This window comes from Piliocolobus tephrosceles, chromosome 16 (genome assembly GCF_002776525.5).
Source record: "Piliocolobus tephrosceles isolate RC106 chromosome 16, ASM277652v3, whole genome shotgun sequence".
Lineage (NCBI taxonomy): Eukaryota > Metazoa > Chordata > Mammalia > Primates > Cercopithecidae > Piliocolobus > Piliocolobus tephrosceles.
This window is the reverse complement of record NC_045449.1, coordinates 76757367-76775374: the sequence shown is the minus strand read 5'-3', so window position 1 is coordinate 76775374 and position 18008 is coordinate 76757367. Positions and strand designations below refer to the sequence as shown.

The following is an 18008-nucleotide window of genomic DNA, read 5'->3' as shown; positions in this document are numbered from 1 at the left end:
GCGGTTAACCGAGCGTGGGCAGTAAACCAAGCGTGGGCAGTAAACCGAGTGCAGGTGGTAAACCGAGCGTGGGCAGTAAACCAAGCGCAGGCGGTAAACCAAGCGCAGGCGGTCTGAGCCATGAGTCCAGCTCAAGCACCACGAGGACACACGGGCTCCTCGAGACTTGGCGGCTGAGTTGGCAGCTGACACCAGGACACTGGCTTGGAAGGACCACACCCCGTTACCTTCACATCCCAGGAGCCCAACCCTACAGGTGCACAGCAAATACATGCTACGTACATGTGACACACATGCCAATGAGTTCGCAGGGTTGAAGCAGGGACAACATATATGATTACAGAAGCGGGTGGAGAAGAGTGGGGGGGACAGAGAGGCCGGGGATGGGGACAGAGAAGCTGGGGCTGGCAAAGAGATGGGGGGAGGGAAGGAGAAAGAGGTGAGAACGAAGGAAATCAGGCTCCGGGATCCCCACAACCGAGTGTCCCCGACAGAGACCCACAAGGGCAGGGCCTGGGACCCCCATGACTCAGTGCCCCTGACAGAGAGACCGACAGCAAGTGCAGGGCCTGGAGGTCCCCACAACCTACTACCCCTGACAGAGACCCACAGCAAGGGCAGGCCCCAATGGCAGCCTCAGGTGCAGGGAACTGAGTGATGGCTCAGCTGGTCCTGACAGGAGCAGACCCCTAGGTTCAGGGTCCTAAGCTGAGAAGTCCCCACCTCCAGCCCAGCCCTAACCTGGGAAGCTGGTTGTCATCAAACTAGCCAGAGCACTGGGGAGGCCCAGGCTGGGGAGCAGAGCCTTGTCCTGGGGGCACTGGGCAGAGAAGGAGGGGCCCCAGCTCAAGCCACGGCTACAGGGGCAGGAGGAGGGGCCTGTATAAACCTGAGGTCACGGACCAGAGAGGCTCTCTGGGGGGAAGATGTGTGCCCAGCAATGCAAATGCCACCGAGCACCAGGACTGCCCGCCCCACCAGCCTCCCCAAGCTTGGGGATGCCCTCTAGGATGCAGAAGAGCTGTGACGTGACACTCACATGTGGGCCTCGATCAGCTCAGGCTGGCTCCGAGCCAGCAGAAGTGTCAGATCCATGAGACCGGTCATGGCGGCCTTGCGGACCCTGATGGGACAAGGAGAGGCAGAGACACCCAGCTTGAGAGGGAGTTCCCAACCCTGGTTCTACCAACCACGCCGGCAGGCTGTGTGAATTCAACACCAGTGACTAACCCCACACAGAGCCCAGGCATGCTGGCAGGGAGAAAAGTCACAGGGTCTGCAGAGGTTCCCTGCGTACTACAGGAACGTGTGCAGGGAAGGGAGACACATAGCCGCACACACCAGGGCCCCGAGGCATTCTGCACACACAGGAGTTTCAGAGGTTCCCTGTGCGCTACAGGAACGTGTGCAGGGAAGGGAGACCCACAGCCGCACACACCAGGGCCCCGAGGCATTCTGCACACACAGGAGTTTTGGGGATTATCAATCTCACTTCAGCGAGAAATGCTGGCAAAACCCAATGTAAGCAGCCGGCAGCCTTTCACTGAAGACGTGTCCTCCCTCACACTCAGTCAATGAGGATGACGCAGGCCCAACACCTGAGGACAGGCTGGACCAGCACCTGCAAAGCCCAGCCATGCAGGCTCACCCGGGAGCAGAGAACAGGTCATCTTCCCAAGAGCCTTTAAAACGCAAAATACGGCACTCTACAAAGATTTCTCCCCGCAGAAAAGCCCGGGGCCTCCGAGTTTCCATGGAACAGACGGGCTTCTCAGAGGAAGTGCTCCCCCTCTGCTGTGCACGTACCAGGCACCCACGTCCCCTTTGCTGCGCACGTACCAGCCACCCACGTCCCCTCTGCTGTCCCTGGTGTAGTCGTTCATGCAGCCCAGCAGCGCAGAGTAAATCTGGGAAACGTTCTCGCTGCACACAGCTTCGTCTGGGGCTCCTGCTTTCACACCAACAGTCTGGCAAATCCTAAAATTTAAAACGTCTGAGCTAACAGACAAATGTCCGTGAGCCTCACCTTCCACGCCACAGAGGTCTGATGTGTGTTCCTGATCCTGAGAAGACTCACTCAGAACAGTCCAGCACCCTCGGGTACATCAGAAATCCAGAGCTCCTTCCACACGTACGGAACGTGGGACGTGCTTCCCCAAGGTCACGCTCTGCCGTCTCTTGTGGAAAGGTGGACGGGGACACCCCCTACGGCTGGTCCCTCCCACTTCCCGCCCTGACTAGAGGGGACGGATGCTGGCACAGGAAAGAAGGGGCATGCATGACCCCCACGGGGCTGCTCCTCCTGTGTGCCTGCAGGGAGGACAGGGCATATGGCATGGCCCCAGGTGCGTGTCTGTCAACGAGGGTGGAGATCATTCCAAACACTGGCTGGCAGGGTCACCTCGTCTTTGCCAACCTTGGGCCAGGACACATTCCCTAATTCTCAAAGGGGCCCAGTGTTGCTAAAGATGTTTAACAATCACTATGACTATGACAGCAAGAGACTGAACGAGCCTCCAGGACCTGGGGCTGGCGATCCTCTGGAAGAGAGGAAACCTAGGAAGTGAAGAATCAAAAATCCTGCCTCTGAGCAAAAACATCCCCCTTAGCGTTCATTTCTTGGCCTTTCAGAGACTTACGACTTTAGGGAGGAACTGCTGGGACTCACCTAGCAATGGCCTTCAAGCCATCTCTCCTCGACTCAGGGAAATTTCCGTCCTCGGGAGAAGTGTGGGTAACTGCTCTTAACCCTGTGAGAACCTGGAAAGCAATGAAGAGTCACAGAACCACAAGCTCTAACGAAGTGCACTCTAGGGGGGTGGTGATGTCGGCCCGGAGCCACAGTCCCTGCACCACGTGGCAGGCAGCTCCTGGCACCACCTTCCTCCGCACCACATGGCAGGCAGCTCCTGGCACCACCTTCCTCGAGGGGCCACCCATGGCCCCCGGTGGAGCCCAGGAAGGGCACCCAGGGAGAGGTCACCTCCAGCCTCTCCACAGTCAGCCCCACCCCAGGGCGTCACTGGGGGTCTGGTCGCACCCTACCTGAGGTCCCCTTTTGTCCTATGCTGAGACCTGGGGTATGGGACAAAGGAAGCGGCTGGGTCTCAACAGCCTCATCTGTCATGTCTCCAAGGGATCCTGGTTCACAGTTATCTGTGTTTCAACTGTGAGAGAGCAGGTCGCCGAGGCCAGCGTGGGGCTGACCTGTGGGAGGACGTGGAGCCGCCTCTGCCCCCGCCTGGATGCGCGGCCGCAGCCAAAACAGGACCCGGCTCCACAAACGCACAAAGGCAACTCTGTTCTCCTCACTCTCAGCAGCTGCTTCTACAAACACCACCTTCTCCTCCCCCCAGAATTCAGCTTCTCAAAGTCTGTCCTCTGACAGGAAAGGGTTCGCCAGGGCCCTGAGGGGCCACAGACCTTGGGTGCCCTCTGCCCCCTTTCTCCTGGCCACAGGTGCCAATTTCCAGGAATCCCCTCCCAGCTACAAGCACTGAGTGGGTTTACTAATGGCTGGGCCTACCTCGTGCCTCAACACACAAGGCTCCCACAACCCTCGTCCCAGGCCCCGTCCGCTGCTCCCACACCCTCGCCCTAGGCCCTGTCCGCTGTGCGAAGCCAGTCTCACCTGCTGGAGCCGGCCTTTCAGAAGGAAGCCTGGAAGGGCGCCCAAGGCCAACGAGAAACCACAGCGAGTCATTTCCTCAGGGCTCCGAAGCTCGGCCAGGTACTGTGTGATCAGCTTCTCTGAAAGGAAGTAACGAGTGTGAAGAGAGGCCCTCTGCTGCCCATCGTGTACAGTCACACCCCACGTGTGCCCCAAAACAGGAGCAAAGCCACAGCAAAGGTTCCCAAAGCAGACACATTTCCAAAGTGGCCTACCTCAAAATAGGAATCAAAAAGAGAATTTTTTTTTTGAGACAGAGTCTCATTCTGTCACCCAGGCTGGAGTGCAGTGGTGCAATCTTAGCTCACTGCAGCCTCAAACTCACACTCAGCCTCCCAAGTAGCTGGGATTACAGGCGTGTGCCACTATGCCAAGCTAATGCATGATCTTTATATACTTATAATAATTGTAAGTGATGATTCACACACTTTTGATGTGATTAATAATGCATGTTCTTTCATATGACACAGAGGAATACTGTGGGCCAACATATGTGCACGTGACACTTTAAAAAGTATGATTCAGGAAGCAGATCCTTCAAACAGATACGTGATATGCGAGAAATGAGCCTGAACTTCAGCATGGGGGTGCAGGACGTACAGTGAGGCGGCCACGCACAGGACAGGGGGCGTAGGATGTACAGTGAGGTGGCCACGCACGGGACAGGGGGCGCAGGACATACAGTGACGCAGCAGGGCGGCCACGCACGGGACAGGGGGTACAGGACGTACAGTGACGCGGCAGGGCAGCCACACACGGGACGGGGGTGCAGGACGTACAGTGACGCGGCAGGGCAGCCACGCACGGGACACAGAGTAAAGCCAGCCTTATGCTACTTTCACAAAGAAGGAAAAAACAGCAAAATATATTAACAAGTGAAGAACACACACCAGAAAAATGTCACAGTGTGCACAAAAATTCTAAAAACACTGGCCGGGCACAGAGGCTCACGCCTGTAATTCCAGAACTTTGGGAGACTGAGGCGGGCGGATCACCTGAGGTCAGGAGTTCGATTCCAGCCTGACCAATATGGAGAAACCCGTCTCTACTAAAAATAAAAAAAATTAGCCGGGCGTAGTGGTAGGCACCTGTAATCCCAGCTACTCGGGAGGCTGAGGCAGGACAACTGCTTGAACCCGTGAGGTGGGGACTGCAGTGAGCCGAATCATGCCACGCCACTCCAGCCTGGGTAACAGAGCCAGATTGTCTCAAAAAATAAAATAAATAAATATAATGTAAGAAAACACAACTGAAAGTGTGAGGAACACTGTGCTCCAGGACCAGCTGCCAGGGTGCCATCAACAGAGGCACCCCCTGCAGAGAGCCGCTTGCTCAGGGTGATGCAACACCCTGGGCGGCTGTGGGACCCGCCCAGAGGTCCTCGGCCAGGAACCTGAGACCCGAACAGTCCCGCTCCAGCCGTGATGGTGGTGGCTCTGCTCCCCTGCACAGCTGAGGCCTCCTCTGTGCCCAGACACTCCCCAAGCAGCTTCCTGCTGGAAGCCCCTGGAGCCTTTAAGGAAAGGGCCCCCACTCACCCTGAATTGCGGGATCTGCCTCCCCTGGCTCCTTCATGTAATATTCACTGCAGAGAGTGGCCAGGGCTGAGACTGCTGCATCCTAAAACAAAGGCAGCACGGTGAGCACACAGCACCTCTGCTCAGAGAAGCCCCTGGCCAGGGACACAGCAGGTCACCCTGAGGTCAGAGCAGCCTGAGACCAGGGACACCGTGGGTCACCCTGAAGTCAGAGAAGGACCTGACCAGGGACACGGTGGGTCACCCTGAGGTCAGAGAAGCACCTGACCAGGGACACCGTGGGTCACCCTGAGGTCAGAGCAGCCCGAGACCAGGGACACCGTGGGTCACCCTGAAGTCAGAGAAGGACCTGACCAGGGACACGGTGGGTCACCCCGAGGTCAGAGTAGCCCGAGACCAGGGACACAGCAGGTCACCCTGAGGTCGGAGAAGCCCCCGGCCAGGGACACAGCAGGTCACCCTGAGTTTGGAGAAGCCCCCGGCCAGGGACACAGCAGGTCACCCTGAGGTTCAGGCACAGTGATGACTTTAGAACCAAACCAGGAGAACCTCTAAGTCATGCTCCTCCTTTCCAGCACGGCTGCTCACCAGCATCTGTCAGACACACGCATCGCTTTACTAGCACTGCAACTAAGAAACTGAACGGACAACCTGATTGTTCTTTCCACACTGCCTGTCTTCTAATATGGAACAGTAATAAAATGGAGCATTTTTTTCTTTCCTAGAAACAGTTACGAAGGAAAAGGCATACACTGTGCACCCAGAGTAATGGGGCAGGGCCTCCAGGCCAACCCACGTCAGCCTCAATTAGAGACACAGGGCTCCGGGGGGGGCACTGGGAACAGGAGTTGGGGCCGGACAGCAGGAGACCCTCGGGAACCCATCCCAAGGCCACCAGGAGCCATGGTGGGAGGGATGGCAACTGCTACAGAGCAGGAGCGTGCGGAGAGTCACCAGTCCCACCGCGTGTGGGGCTCAGTGCCAGTCTCCTCGAACCCCCACCTCTGCCACTTACGGAGGAGCCTTTCGTGACCACACAGCCAGCAAGTGGCAAACACTGAACCCACGTGTTCTTTCCACTGCTTCCCCAGAGCCCAGGAGCCAAAGCCCACAGAGCAGCCTTGGAGAGGCACTAGGGGCGGGCAGGTGGGCAGGGCGTGAGCAGAGGAGGTGTGTCTTCCCAGAGGGCTGCATTCCATGAGTCACCATCTGTGCCAATCCCAGGGGCAAAGTATACCAGCATCATGGCAGGCGTGAATTAATCATGGACTTTTGAAAGAAAATTCTGAGGCACTGATCATGATGTATTAAAATTCAATTACTAGAACTGTACTTGGATCCTACAGAAAGTTCAAGTTACTTAAGGAAAAAAAAAAAGTAAGGAAATTGAAGACGCTAAGGAAAAAGAAATGCTAAGCATGGAGGAAGTCAGAGAATTACAAGACACCTTAATGTACTTCCATTCTTCACCCTCAATATCAAAACCTAGTCAATGTTGGTAACCATGGTTTCTTTCTTTCTTTGAGACAGTCTTGCTCTGTCACCCAGGCTGGAGTGCAGTGGCGTGATCTCGGCTCACTGCAACCTTCGCCTCCCAAGTTCAAGCAATTCTCCTGCCTCAGCCTCTTGAGTAGCTGGGACTACAGGCCTGCGCCACCTCACCCTGCTAATTTTTGTATTTTTAGTAGAGATGCGGTTTCACCATGTTGGCCAGGCTGGCCTCGAACTCCTGACCTCGAGTGATCCACCCGCCTCTGCACCAGGCCCATGGTTTGTTATCTATGCAATGAGATCAGTGTTACAGCTCTGTGAGTCCAAAGTCCACCTGTATCCCCCAGGATGGGAGGGGAGGGCAGGTGGCTGGGGACGGGCAAAAACACACTGGCACCCACACAGCTTGACTAGGTCAATGTATGTGGACAGACGTCCTGGGGTGCTGTTTTCTCTTCTGCACAGGAGCACTGTAAAGGGAGTTTCCAAATCTCGGATCCTAAGGACACGGAACTCAATGGAGCACAGCGACTATTGATGCAGAAAAAGTGTCTCAAAGGTGACTATAATTAATACAGTCAGAAACAATAAAAAATTAAACATTTGGATTCCAATGGCTGTGTTGGATTATCTGGTTATAAACCACGTTGACTCTACCATCCAGGATTCCAAATCGAACGCCCGCATTTGTCAGTTATCAGGCTAGCGCAGGAACGGCCTCGTGAGGCCCCATCGCCGACACAAACACCATCCGTAACTAACACACAAACACCGCCACAGCCCCGCGCCGGGAACGACCATGCTCACCGTACCTTGATCTGCTGTCGGGAGTGACTTGAGATGAGATGGAGACATCTCAAAGTGTCATTTATCAGCCACTGCCAACCATCTGTCAAAGAAACAAGTTAGCGTACCCAGGCAAGGGTGGTGAGTTGAAATCAAAAACAACAGCAAAAAATAGCTTCTATTAATACTAATCTTAAAGTCGACAGTAACCTTTGAGATGAATCTGTGGAAAAGCAAAACTGAACATTGTCCATGTTGTGGTAAGTCTAAGACCCCTTCCATTCGAAGGGAAAGGCCCTCTCACGGCTGTTAAACTGTGTTAAGCTCTTAGTGGGGGAAACACCAGCACTCTGTAAGCTTTTACACATCATATTTTGGGAAACTTTCATTCTTTTGTTACCCCTAATCTTTTCCTTCAAAAGGTCTCCCCGGCTCCCACCAATATAAACCCAATCTTTAACTCAATTAGATCCTGCAAAAGCAACAAATGTGAAGGCTATTCAATCCCCCCAAAAAAAGTCCTAACTTCTGAGGCTGCTGAGACAGCCCGGGACACGACAGCCCTGGGGACTCCCTTCACTGTGCTCTGGCGGCCCAGTGTGGGGGCTGCTGAGGGGCTGCAGGCGCTCTGCCCGCAGGGTCCGTGGTGCCAGCGGCCAGCACTCTCCAGGTCCATGAGGGCCTGGGTCGCTGCATCTCCCGACTGTCTGCCTGGGAGAAGAGCTGACACAGAGTCCCAGGCACTGGGCATGGGAGCGAGGAGATGGGGGCACTGAGGTGGTGGCGGGGAAGGGCCCTCCTGTGTATGGTGAAGAGGGTGGTAGGTACCCATTATTCAAGCAGATTTTTGTAGCAACTTCAAGGCAACGTATCCAATTAATAATATTGTGAACCTTTAAGCTATAATCCTTTATCGCCCCCATCCTAACAGGTTCATTTTTACCTTTTAATTTGAAGTCATTCTGGAAGCAAATGCTATTAAAAACAAAAGCACTTACCAATTACGGTGTCACCTTGAAAGGGCATTTTGGAAAGTGACAACTTTTCTATTAAAACGCACACTGGGGGGGAAAAAAAGGGATAGACACAATGTTACTTTTCCAAAAGCTCCTGCCACAGCGCCTTGCCCTGGCCGTATTCTGAGTTGTGTGTGGCCAGCTCCTGCCCCCCGCCCGCCCAACCTACCCTGCTGCCAGAGCTGGAAACATCCCAGAACCATTTCAGAACCACCATGAGAAGCCCAGGACGCCTTCTCCGCTGAGCAGCCTGAAGACAGTGCTGCAGACCCAGCCACGCGGCCAGGCCCACATGCACTTCAGAGAAGCTGGGCTGGCCTGTCAGGGAGCTGCAGACGTCCCTGTAACAGGCTGTACAGGAAGCATAGAGGCTTCTGCTCCTGGACCTGTCACTCAGGACCCAAGTGACAGACAGCCATCACCCACACTGCTCCAGACCACAGGCCATGCCTGTCACTTCCCCACATAGCTTGTCACTCACTCTCTCCATGACCAGAAACGTGACCCTGACCAGCCACCAAGGGGCCGGGGCGCACGAGACAGATACAACTGAACAGAATCAGCAGCTCCCACGGCCGCACACTGCTCTGGCTCCCACCGTTTCTACCTGACAACGGAACCCACTCACGGATGTCTCCTGCACGCTTTTTCATTGTATTTACTGTTTCTCCTGAGGGACTAAACTCTCCTTCCATTTTTTGTCACGGTGAACAAGGAGGCCTGTCCATGCTACCGACGCAGAGGCCGTCTGTCCACCTGGCCTGTCCTCCCTGCGCACACACTTCCCATCGTCACAGATACTGCCACTCAGCAAACTGAACAGACCGGACAACTCCTGTTCCACGAGAGACCCTGCTCTGCGTCTTTCGGCACCAGGATTCTTCAGCGCCAACCGCAGCCAACTGGAAAAGAGGAAAATGGTCCTCTCGATGTGAAGTAACCTGGTACTTCCCCGCCTGCGAGGTGAGGCTGGGCACCCTCACCGTCCACGGCCGTGTGGGTCTGCTCCTCTCCTGCATGAAATGCCCACACGTCTGCTCTGCCCCGTTTCCCACTGGATCCTTCACCTTGTCACAGGCAATTTTACAAGTCGTTATACACTAATTAACTTTTTACCTTTCGACTGTGGTCATTTACTCTGAATCTCTGTTTTCCCTACCAGCCTATCTATGGTCTATTCTTCAGTATAAGGCCCAACACAATTATCTCCTTGTGGAATTATTATTCCAAAATCTGTTAACTGGGGATTATATGCCAAGAGGGGAAACAAAAAGAAACAAACAAAAAAAAAAACCTAGAAAACCAGTTCTTACCACCAGTTAGAAAAACCCAGCGAGGGGTTGCTGGGACCTGACATTCAGGGTCTGCTTTAAACTCGGGGGAAGGGAGGAGAAAGGAAGGCTGGGAAACAAAACAAGGGTCTGTGCTCAGGGATGATGGGTGAGACTATGGGCCCCATAAACTATTTCCCTTTACTTCTGGGCAGATTTGACAATTTCTAAACTAAGAAGTCTTCTTCAGAGACTGACATTGTCCTACAATGTCTCCTAAAATGTCTTTGAGGATTTTGATGATTGCAGTTTGTATGCTAAGTTTTTAGTTACTCTCATGCTTAGTTTTAGATACGATTTTACCTCCTTCCACGTGGCACCTGTAACACCATCACTCACTCAGTGCACTCCCCTTTCCACCAAAACCAGATACGTCTCTGTCACAGTGTGAATCCTTTCAGCTCTCAACAGAGTACTGCTCTCGTGTGTTTTAAAGACTGGGAAACCAAAGTCCTAACTAGTTTTTAAAATAATTTTCTTGGAGATGCACCCTGCATGTGAACTTTTTAAATGTATTTTATAATCAAGTTAAAAAATTTTGGCCAGGGCTGAGCGGTGTAATGAAGCAGCGCATCAGCGTCTCACGAAACGGCACACAGGACTCAGCGGTAGAAAAGAAAAGGTTTGTACACACAACATCTCGCACATGAATATTCCTGGCAACCTTGTTCACAACAGCAACAGATAGAAATAGTCCCAGTGTACTTGACTGAGTGCTGGTTAGACACACTCTGGTAAAACCCAACCGTGGGCTAGGGAGGCATAAACTGTGAACACATGGACAGCTCGATGGGGTCTCAGGGCACCACGCTCACAGAGAATGCCCACCTCAAAATGCCACGACCATAAGAGTCGATCATGGCATATTCTAGAAGGGCGGCAGGGGGGTGAGAAAGCAAAGGGCAGGGGCTGTCTCTGCGGGAAGGACGCAGGTTTCTGATTGAGTGTGGAGTTAGTTACAGAAAGCTACAGAGGGCATCAATCTGCACAAAACTAGACACACATCCCCACTCCACACACACATGAAGCCGCAAAACCGCAAAGGCCTGCAGTCAAGTTAAGAGGCAGGGCCTCAACACACGGTCCTGGCTCCAGCACTATGTGGCCAAACCCGGAGTCACCGCAGGGGAAGCGTGGGAAGCACGGTTAGGCTCTATTACTAATCTCATAACTTCCTGTAAGTCTGTAATTATTTCAAAATGAAGAATATTTTTTAAAAACAGACTGGATAATGCAGACCAACCCTCCACTAAGACATTTTTAAAAGCTAGACAAAATGAAAACACACAGGAAGTGCCTGCAGTCACCAGAGAGCTCACGAGGACCTGACGGGGACGGCGCGGGGACGGCGCCGCGGCGGCCAACTCTCCCTGGCTCATGGCTGACTCCAGGGGGGCGCCACAAAAACCAGAAACCCCCAACAGTGCATCCAGGAGCGTCCCCAGCTAGCGGGAAGACGGGACTCCAGGACGACCAAGGGAGAACCGGTAAAGCCCTCACCACAGTTCTGAACCCGGAGGACCATGCCTAGAAACAGGTGTAAAACGTGGGCCAGCCCAGCAATGACCCCTCTCACATCCTGAAACCCGACAGAGGTGACCCCGACAGCAAGCATCCACCTCCCGTCAAGAGCAAACGTCAAGTCTCTCTGGCAGAGTACATTCCAGGCCTCAAAGCATTTCTGTAATGTTTTATTCCGGTGGCTTGGTGGAGATGCTTTTCGTGTATGATACGCCATCCTTCAGAAACAGCCACAGAGGCTCCAGGTGATGACATTAAACAAAGATTTTAAACCATGCTCAATATGTTCCAGAACATGAAAACTAAGAAGAATATGCAAACTATAAAAAATTAATAGAAGTTCTGAAAAATAAAAAAGAATTCAAGGATGCGTTTAATGGAGATATGGCACATTTGAAAGAATCTGTGACAATGAAATTTAAGTCAAAGAAAATGTTCCTGTCATCCCAGCACTTTGGGAGGCCAAGTTGAGTGGATCACAAGGTCAAGAGATTGAGACCAACCTGGCCAACGTGGTGAAACCGCATCTCTACAAAAAATACAAAAATTAGCTGGGTGTGGTGGCACATGCCTGTAGTCCCAGCTACTCGGGAGGCTGAGGCAGGAGAATCGCTTAATCCTGGGAGGTGGAAGTTGCAGTGAGCTGAGATTGTGCTACTGCACTCCAGCCTGGGTGACAGAGCGAGACTCCAACTCAAAAAAAAAAAAAAGAAGAGAAAAAAATGTCCAAACTGAATCAGACAAAACCAGAGGAGAGAGGTAAGAAGCGTAAAGAATTAAGTGCTGTGAGATCCAGATGAAAAGTGGGTAACGAGTCCTAAAAGGAGAGGAGAGGCCAGTGAGCAATGTTCAAAGAAATCATGGCTAGGAATTTTTCTAAAGTGAACAAAACATTGACAGAAAATACAGATTATGAAACAAGTATGAACCCTGGAGCCCCAAGTCAGATAAACACAAAGGGAACTTGTTCTAGGAATATCACGGTAAAAGTGCTGAAAACCAAATAAAGATAAAATCTCAAAAAAAGCCAGGGAAACTTAAAAGATTGTCTCCAATAAAGTAACAAGTAGACTAGCGGCTAACTTCTCCAGAAGACAAGAGACTATTATCTTTAAAGTGCCAAAACACAAGCAAATGAAGAAATGCAAAGTCAAGTTTCATTCTTAGCAACAATAACCTTTAAGAATCAAACTGAAAAAAGAAAAAAAAAAACAAAAGCTCTTTGGGAGGCCGAGGCGGGTGGATCACCTGAGGTCAGGAGTTGGAGACCAGCCTGGCCAACATGGTGAAACCCTGTCTCTACTAAAAATGCAAAAATTAGCCGGGTGTGGTGGTGCGGGCCTGTAGTCCCAGCTACTTGGGAAGCTGAGGGAGGAGAGTCGCTTGAACCTGGGAGATGGAAGTTGCAGTGAGCCGAGATCACACCACTGCACTCCAGCCTGGGCAACAAAGAGTGAATGAAACTCTGTCTCAAAAAAAAAAAGTGGAAAAAAGCCATTTTGGGATAAACAAACGAGTGGGTGCCACCAGCAGATACACACTACGGAAAACACTAGAGTGTTCTCCAGGCAAAGTGAAAATGGTCTTCTTAGAAGGTGAGAAATGCAGGACAGAACAAGGAGAAGCAGCAGGTGTCTGTGCGGGTAAATCCCAGTGAATTCCCATGGAACAAGAGAACAGGGTGTCTGTACATGTGAATCCGAATGAACTCCAACTACGTAAAACAACGTAACGTCCTGTGTGATTTAAGACAGAAGTAAAAGCGAAAGGCACGACCGCACCGGTGATGTCTCTGCTGAGGGGCGGGGGAGGTGGCAGGTGTGTTCAGGACATCTGGGACGGAGCACGGAGCCCTCACCCCCACAGCAAGAAGTCCATTGACAGAGTATCCCGGCTTGCTAAGTCACCATCCTCCACACACCCGTGGCCAACTCGCGGCTCACTGATGCCTCTGGTTTCCCTCCTGTCTTCGGCATGAGAGGAGAGAACTTTTCCTGGTTCTCCTGACGCCTCTGGTGCAAGGCTGCAAGAGCCAGATGACCCTCTTCCTCCCGGCCCCCACCCTCAGTGATCCACATGTGAGCAGGATTAAAAAACACCTGTGGTTGTAAGACACTGAAACTTGGGGATTGTTTCAAGAGCAAAACACAGCCCACCCTGACTGATGGACCCCTCCTCCACCTCCGCTTTACCAAACAGAGCTCCTGTTTCTTTCCTTTGATCCTAAAGCATGAAATGCAAGAGCCACTGAGTCTAAGATGGAGATGAGGGGACGCTTGTCTTCCTGGCACCGGGGGAAGCAGCTCAGTTGGGGCCACGCTGAGGACACCCAGGATGCTCATCCCCTCTCATGTGAATATTCATGACAAAGGCCAGCGTGTACGACATGTCTTTGCTATGGGAACAAAGGGGACTCAGACAACTCCCAAGGGTTGAGCCACTTTCCCAAAAAATGTGCAAAAAACATCTGAAGAAATCTGTGGTTCAACACCTCCGGGGTACCTGCGGCCGGGGTGCACTGGGTGCTCCTGCGGGCGCCATGTCACCGACGTGCCAGCGTCCTCGGGTGCAAGGGCGCCATCATCTGGCCTGGGTGAGAAAGTGACCAGCAGCCCCTCCCCGTCTCCCACATGCAGCCCATGAACCCACAGATCTCTCACCCCGACAAAAGCTTGGAGTCTTGTCTCACTTGAAAGAACACATCTAAAACTAAGGATATCAGGAAACAGCTGCGTACACACAGAACGCAGAAATACAGAAGCAAGGAAAACAGACAGCTAAAAAACTGAAAGGGTTGTTTTTGGAAAAATAAAAATGTGGGACTGGGAGATGCGGGGCCGAGACCACAGACGCTATGCAGAACGATTTCACTTTCTGAACTATGCCTATTTGAAAGCTGAAAGGGAAAATTTCCTATGAAGTGTAAAACTGAATGAGGAGGAGAAAAAACCCTGAATTGACACCAAGGCTCAGTCAGGGTCACCAGGGACACAGCTGGCTTCAGTGCCTACAGGCCACAGAGTGTCTTGGGGCCAGCAAAGGCCCTGGAGGGGAAGAAGCCGCACAAGGAGGGCCAGCTGCAGGAGCTGTGGCCACAGCTGGGGAGTGCAGGCAGCAAAGGGGCCCCCAGGGAGGGCGTGGGCAGCTTTCCAGGGGACACGCCCACCACGGTGCGAGGCCACATTTGCAGGAGTGCCGAGTTTGCACTCAGCGATGTAAGGGAGTGCAAACGCGGACTCCAGCAAACACACTCATGGTGCAGACACAGCTGGAGGTTGGCAGGGGCCCAGAGCAGGGATGCCTCCCACAAAGACGCCCTCTTCCACGGTGCCCCCGAGCAATCCATGCCCCGCAGTGAACCCTGAGGGATGCACCCCAACAGCACACGTGCCCCAGAGCAGAGAGCACGGGGGGAAAGCTGGAGTTGGGGATGGAGAGAGGCGGACAGAAACCACCCTGCACCCAGCACCCCCAACAATTGACCATAGCCCACCGCCACCCTTCAGAGCACCGAGAACCCGGATGGCGTGAAGACGCCAAACACCAAAACCGTGGTAAGGGCACCTTTAAAAACCCGGACAAAGCACATCAGTGTTTATGTTCCACGGTGACTCGGTTAGTTGGGCAGCCCGCAAGGCCTGCCAGCAGGGAGCAGTGGGTGTGGTGGGTAAGGAAGGGACAGGACAGAGTGGCTACTTTGTATCAAGTCTTTCCAAATACCATCATCAAAAAGCCCAACTAGAACCCACAACACTCCCTCCTCTCCCAGCTAAGTGCAAATGCAGCACTCCTGTGCATGCAGCCTCATGCCCAGGGCGGGCATGTGGCGTGGAAAGCTGCCTGAGACGACCACACAGAGGCTCCAGGACCTACGGTTTTTCCGTGGTTTCCTTCTGAGCTCATGACAATTCTGCCCATTGTGGGTAGGTGGCAGCAATGCACAGGCAACGGCGCCCTGCGGCCAACAGCAGCCAACACCCAGCAGAACCCCTAAGCGGCGGTCACTCTGGAGCCTAGGGGCCATCAACGTAGCTGCCCTAACCACACATTCAAGAAGAGGGGCAGATTACAGAGCAGCACCTCCCTGATGGGCCCCGCTTCACAGAGCAGGAGGGTAAAGGAAATGCAGCCAGGAAGGCGTCACCAGCCACGGGGACTCGGAACAAGTTCAACTCTGTTGCCGCTGGCCACAGGGACTCAGAACACCTTTAACTCTGTCTCCACTGGCCACAGGGACTGGGAACGCCTTCAACTCTGTCATCACTGGCCATGGGGACTCAGAACGCCTTTAACTCCGTGGCCGGCCAAAGGGACTCAGAACGCCTTTAACTCCGTGGCCGGCCAAAGGGACTCAGAACGCCTTTAACTCCGTGGCCGGCCAAAGGGATTCAGAACGCCTTTAACTCCCCCTCTTTCATGGTGGGCAGGGGCTCCTGTGCAGACTTACTGCTCAAACACCAAGGGCGACCCTAAAAGAAGACCTCGCAGCACACGGGGAGCACGTGAAGGCCGTGTGAAGGTCATAGGACTGCCTCCAACTGCCATCTCCAGGGCACGACCCGTGTCGTGGGTGGGAACTGGGGGACAGTGAACCTCTCTGAGAGCACCTGGCACCCCACCCCATCCCATCCCAAGCCAAGCTCCTAGATCCAGAAATGGCTTTTTACAGGTCACCAGCTGTCCACGATACGTGGGGGATGGTTTCGACCCCACTAAGGAGGCAACTCCGGGCACCCATGGGTACGTCGGAAAGGTGACAGCCCTGCACCACGTGCTCTGGAGGCATCTGAGGGACAGTGACCACGTCTACATGCAAAACATGACACGCCGGTCTTAGCCAACAGGGACCACCTGCAGAACCAGCAGTCCCACGCCTCCGACGTCAGCTGACAGAAACTGGCTCACGTTTCCAGGATTGACTTTCCCGTGACATCCATCAAACCCACGAGAACACTGAGCTGACACCAGCAGAAATGCAAGCTGGCTGCTCTCAGTACAGAAGCCCCGCCGGCCTGGCTGGAGGTAGACGGCTGCAGGCCTCGGGCAGGTCCCCATCAGGTCAGGGCTGGGAGGTGTGGACAGAAAGCACAAGAGGCGGGTACAGCCCTGACATCCGGCCGTGGGCTCCCCAAACCCCAGCCCACTCTCCTCTGCTCGGACCACACAGACCTCAGCAAAAGTCTGCACACAACAGCAATTTTTCTAAGCTTCCTCACCGGCTGTGCCCCCACACTCACAGTTTCACAGCGGGGGGCTAAGGGTGGCGTGGGCTGGGCCGTCCGCAACGGCAGGGCCCCGGGAGCTGTGTCAGGGGGATCCAGCTCCCTGGATCCTTGGGGTTGGCTGCTGCCATCGGGAATGTCTAGGGAAATGCAATCAGGCTTTCACTTTAATACTTTGTGGAACTGTCTAAAATGTGTTCTACGCTTCCCTCCTCACACACCAGAAAGAATCAGCAAAGAGAAATGAGGCATTGCCCGAGCATTGCCCGACTGTGCTAACCCCCGGTGGGTATCAGAAGCTTGGGAATCAGGCGCAGACGTCCGCCTGGACTCGGGCGTGTAAGGAGCTTCGCCTCTGCTCAGCTTTCTTCTTGCCCCCGCCTGAGCTTCCTGTGCTCGCCCAAAACAGCTCTGGGTCCCAGCACTGCTCAGTCCACCAGGGCAGGCCCGGGGCTGCTCTGTCCACCTTGGGGCCATGCTTGGAGGGATCTGCAATGTCCACTGGGTCCACAGGCGAGCACTGGCCCCACTGCCCCAGCTGCCTCTGCTTCGTGAGAAATTTCCAGAACCAGCAGCTCCTGGGTGCAACCCCTCCCAGCTCACATTTCCTCTCATTCTCTCTCTCAATCTCAATCTCAGTCTCTCTCTCGTAGGCACCACTAGGCACAGCAGGCCCACCACAGCTGCCGCCTCCACAGAAGAAACACACCCAGCCCCGCACCCTGGCAGGCCAGTGGGCCGCCCCGCACGCCAGGAGCATGCTCCCTTATCGACGGCTGCGGCAAAGGGCTGCAGCCTTCAGCCTTCAGACCTACCTGCTTGTCTCATGAGCTCTCCTCCCAGACCCCTGAAAAGGAATGAAAACATCAGAATTAGAAGAACCTCCTGACGTACAAAACACCATGAAAGATGCTTGCCAGTGTAACCTCGGGCTCCAAAAAGCACTGAAATGAGAACTAGTTGAATGTGTTACTGAGCATGAGCGACCTTTCATGAAAAAAGGAGAAAACGTGGTACAGCCATCTTCCGGAGGCCTCCCATCCTAGCTGGGTCATGCTAATTTTTAATTTTTCCTGGACATTAATTTTAATTTTTCCCGATGGGTATCCCATCACAGAGGTAACTCCAAGCAGCACTCAGCTCTTACTTTATAAAAGCAATCTCAGATGCCAGAAAGAGCCACATCCAGCCTAGAGAAGCAGCGCGCTGCGGTTCTACCACAAGCGAAGCCAGGCGGGGCTCCGGGCTGCTCTGCCCGTCTGGGATGCCTGCCCTCCAACAGCGGGCCGGGTGACCCCCGCTCAACCCACACACAACCAGGTCAGACCGTCACACCTCTGACAGCCGGCCGGGTCCAGGTCAGACCCTCACCCACCTCCAACAGCCGGCCGGGTGACAGTCGCTCAACCCAAACACACAACCAGGTCAGGCCC

The 18008-nt window shown here is 53.7% G+C and overlaps 1 protein-coding gene across 1 annotated transcript in view; it reads right to left on the bottom strand.

Annotated features, from left to right (window-relative positions):
- TBCD (tubulin folding cofactor D) overlaps positions 1-18008 on the bottom strand; it is a 180027-nt gene that overhangs the window by 15845 nt on the left and 146174 nt on the right. The window contains exons 22-29 of the mRNA XM_023194085.3: positions 17391-17422; positions 8484-8546; positions 7512-7588; positions 5209-5290; positions 3632-3750; positions 2669-2760; positions 1840-1977; positions 1040-1123 (exon numbers count right to left, since the gene is read on the bottom strand). Of these exons, the coding sequence (XP_023049853.2) occupies positions 1040-1123; positions 1840-1977; positions 2669-2760; positions 3632-3750; positions 5209-5290; positions 7512-7588; positions 8484-8546; positions 17391-17422 (687 nt within the window). The remainder of the gene's footprint in view (positions 1-1039; positions 1124-1839; positions 1978-2668; positions 2761-3631; positions 3751-5208; positions 5291-7511; positions 7589-8483; positions 8547-17390; positions 17423-18008) is intronic.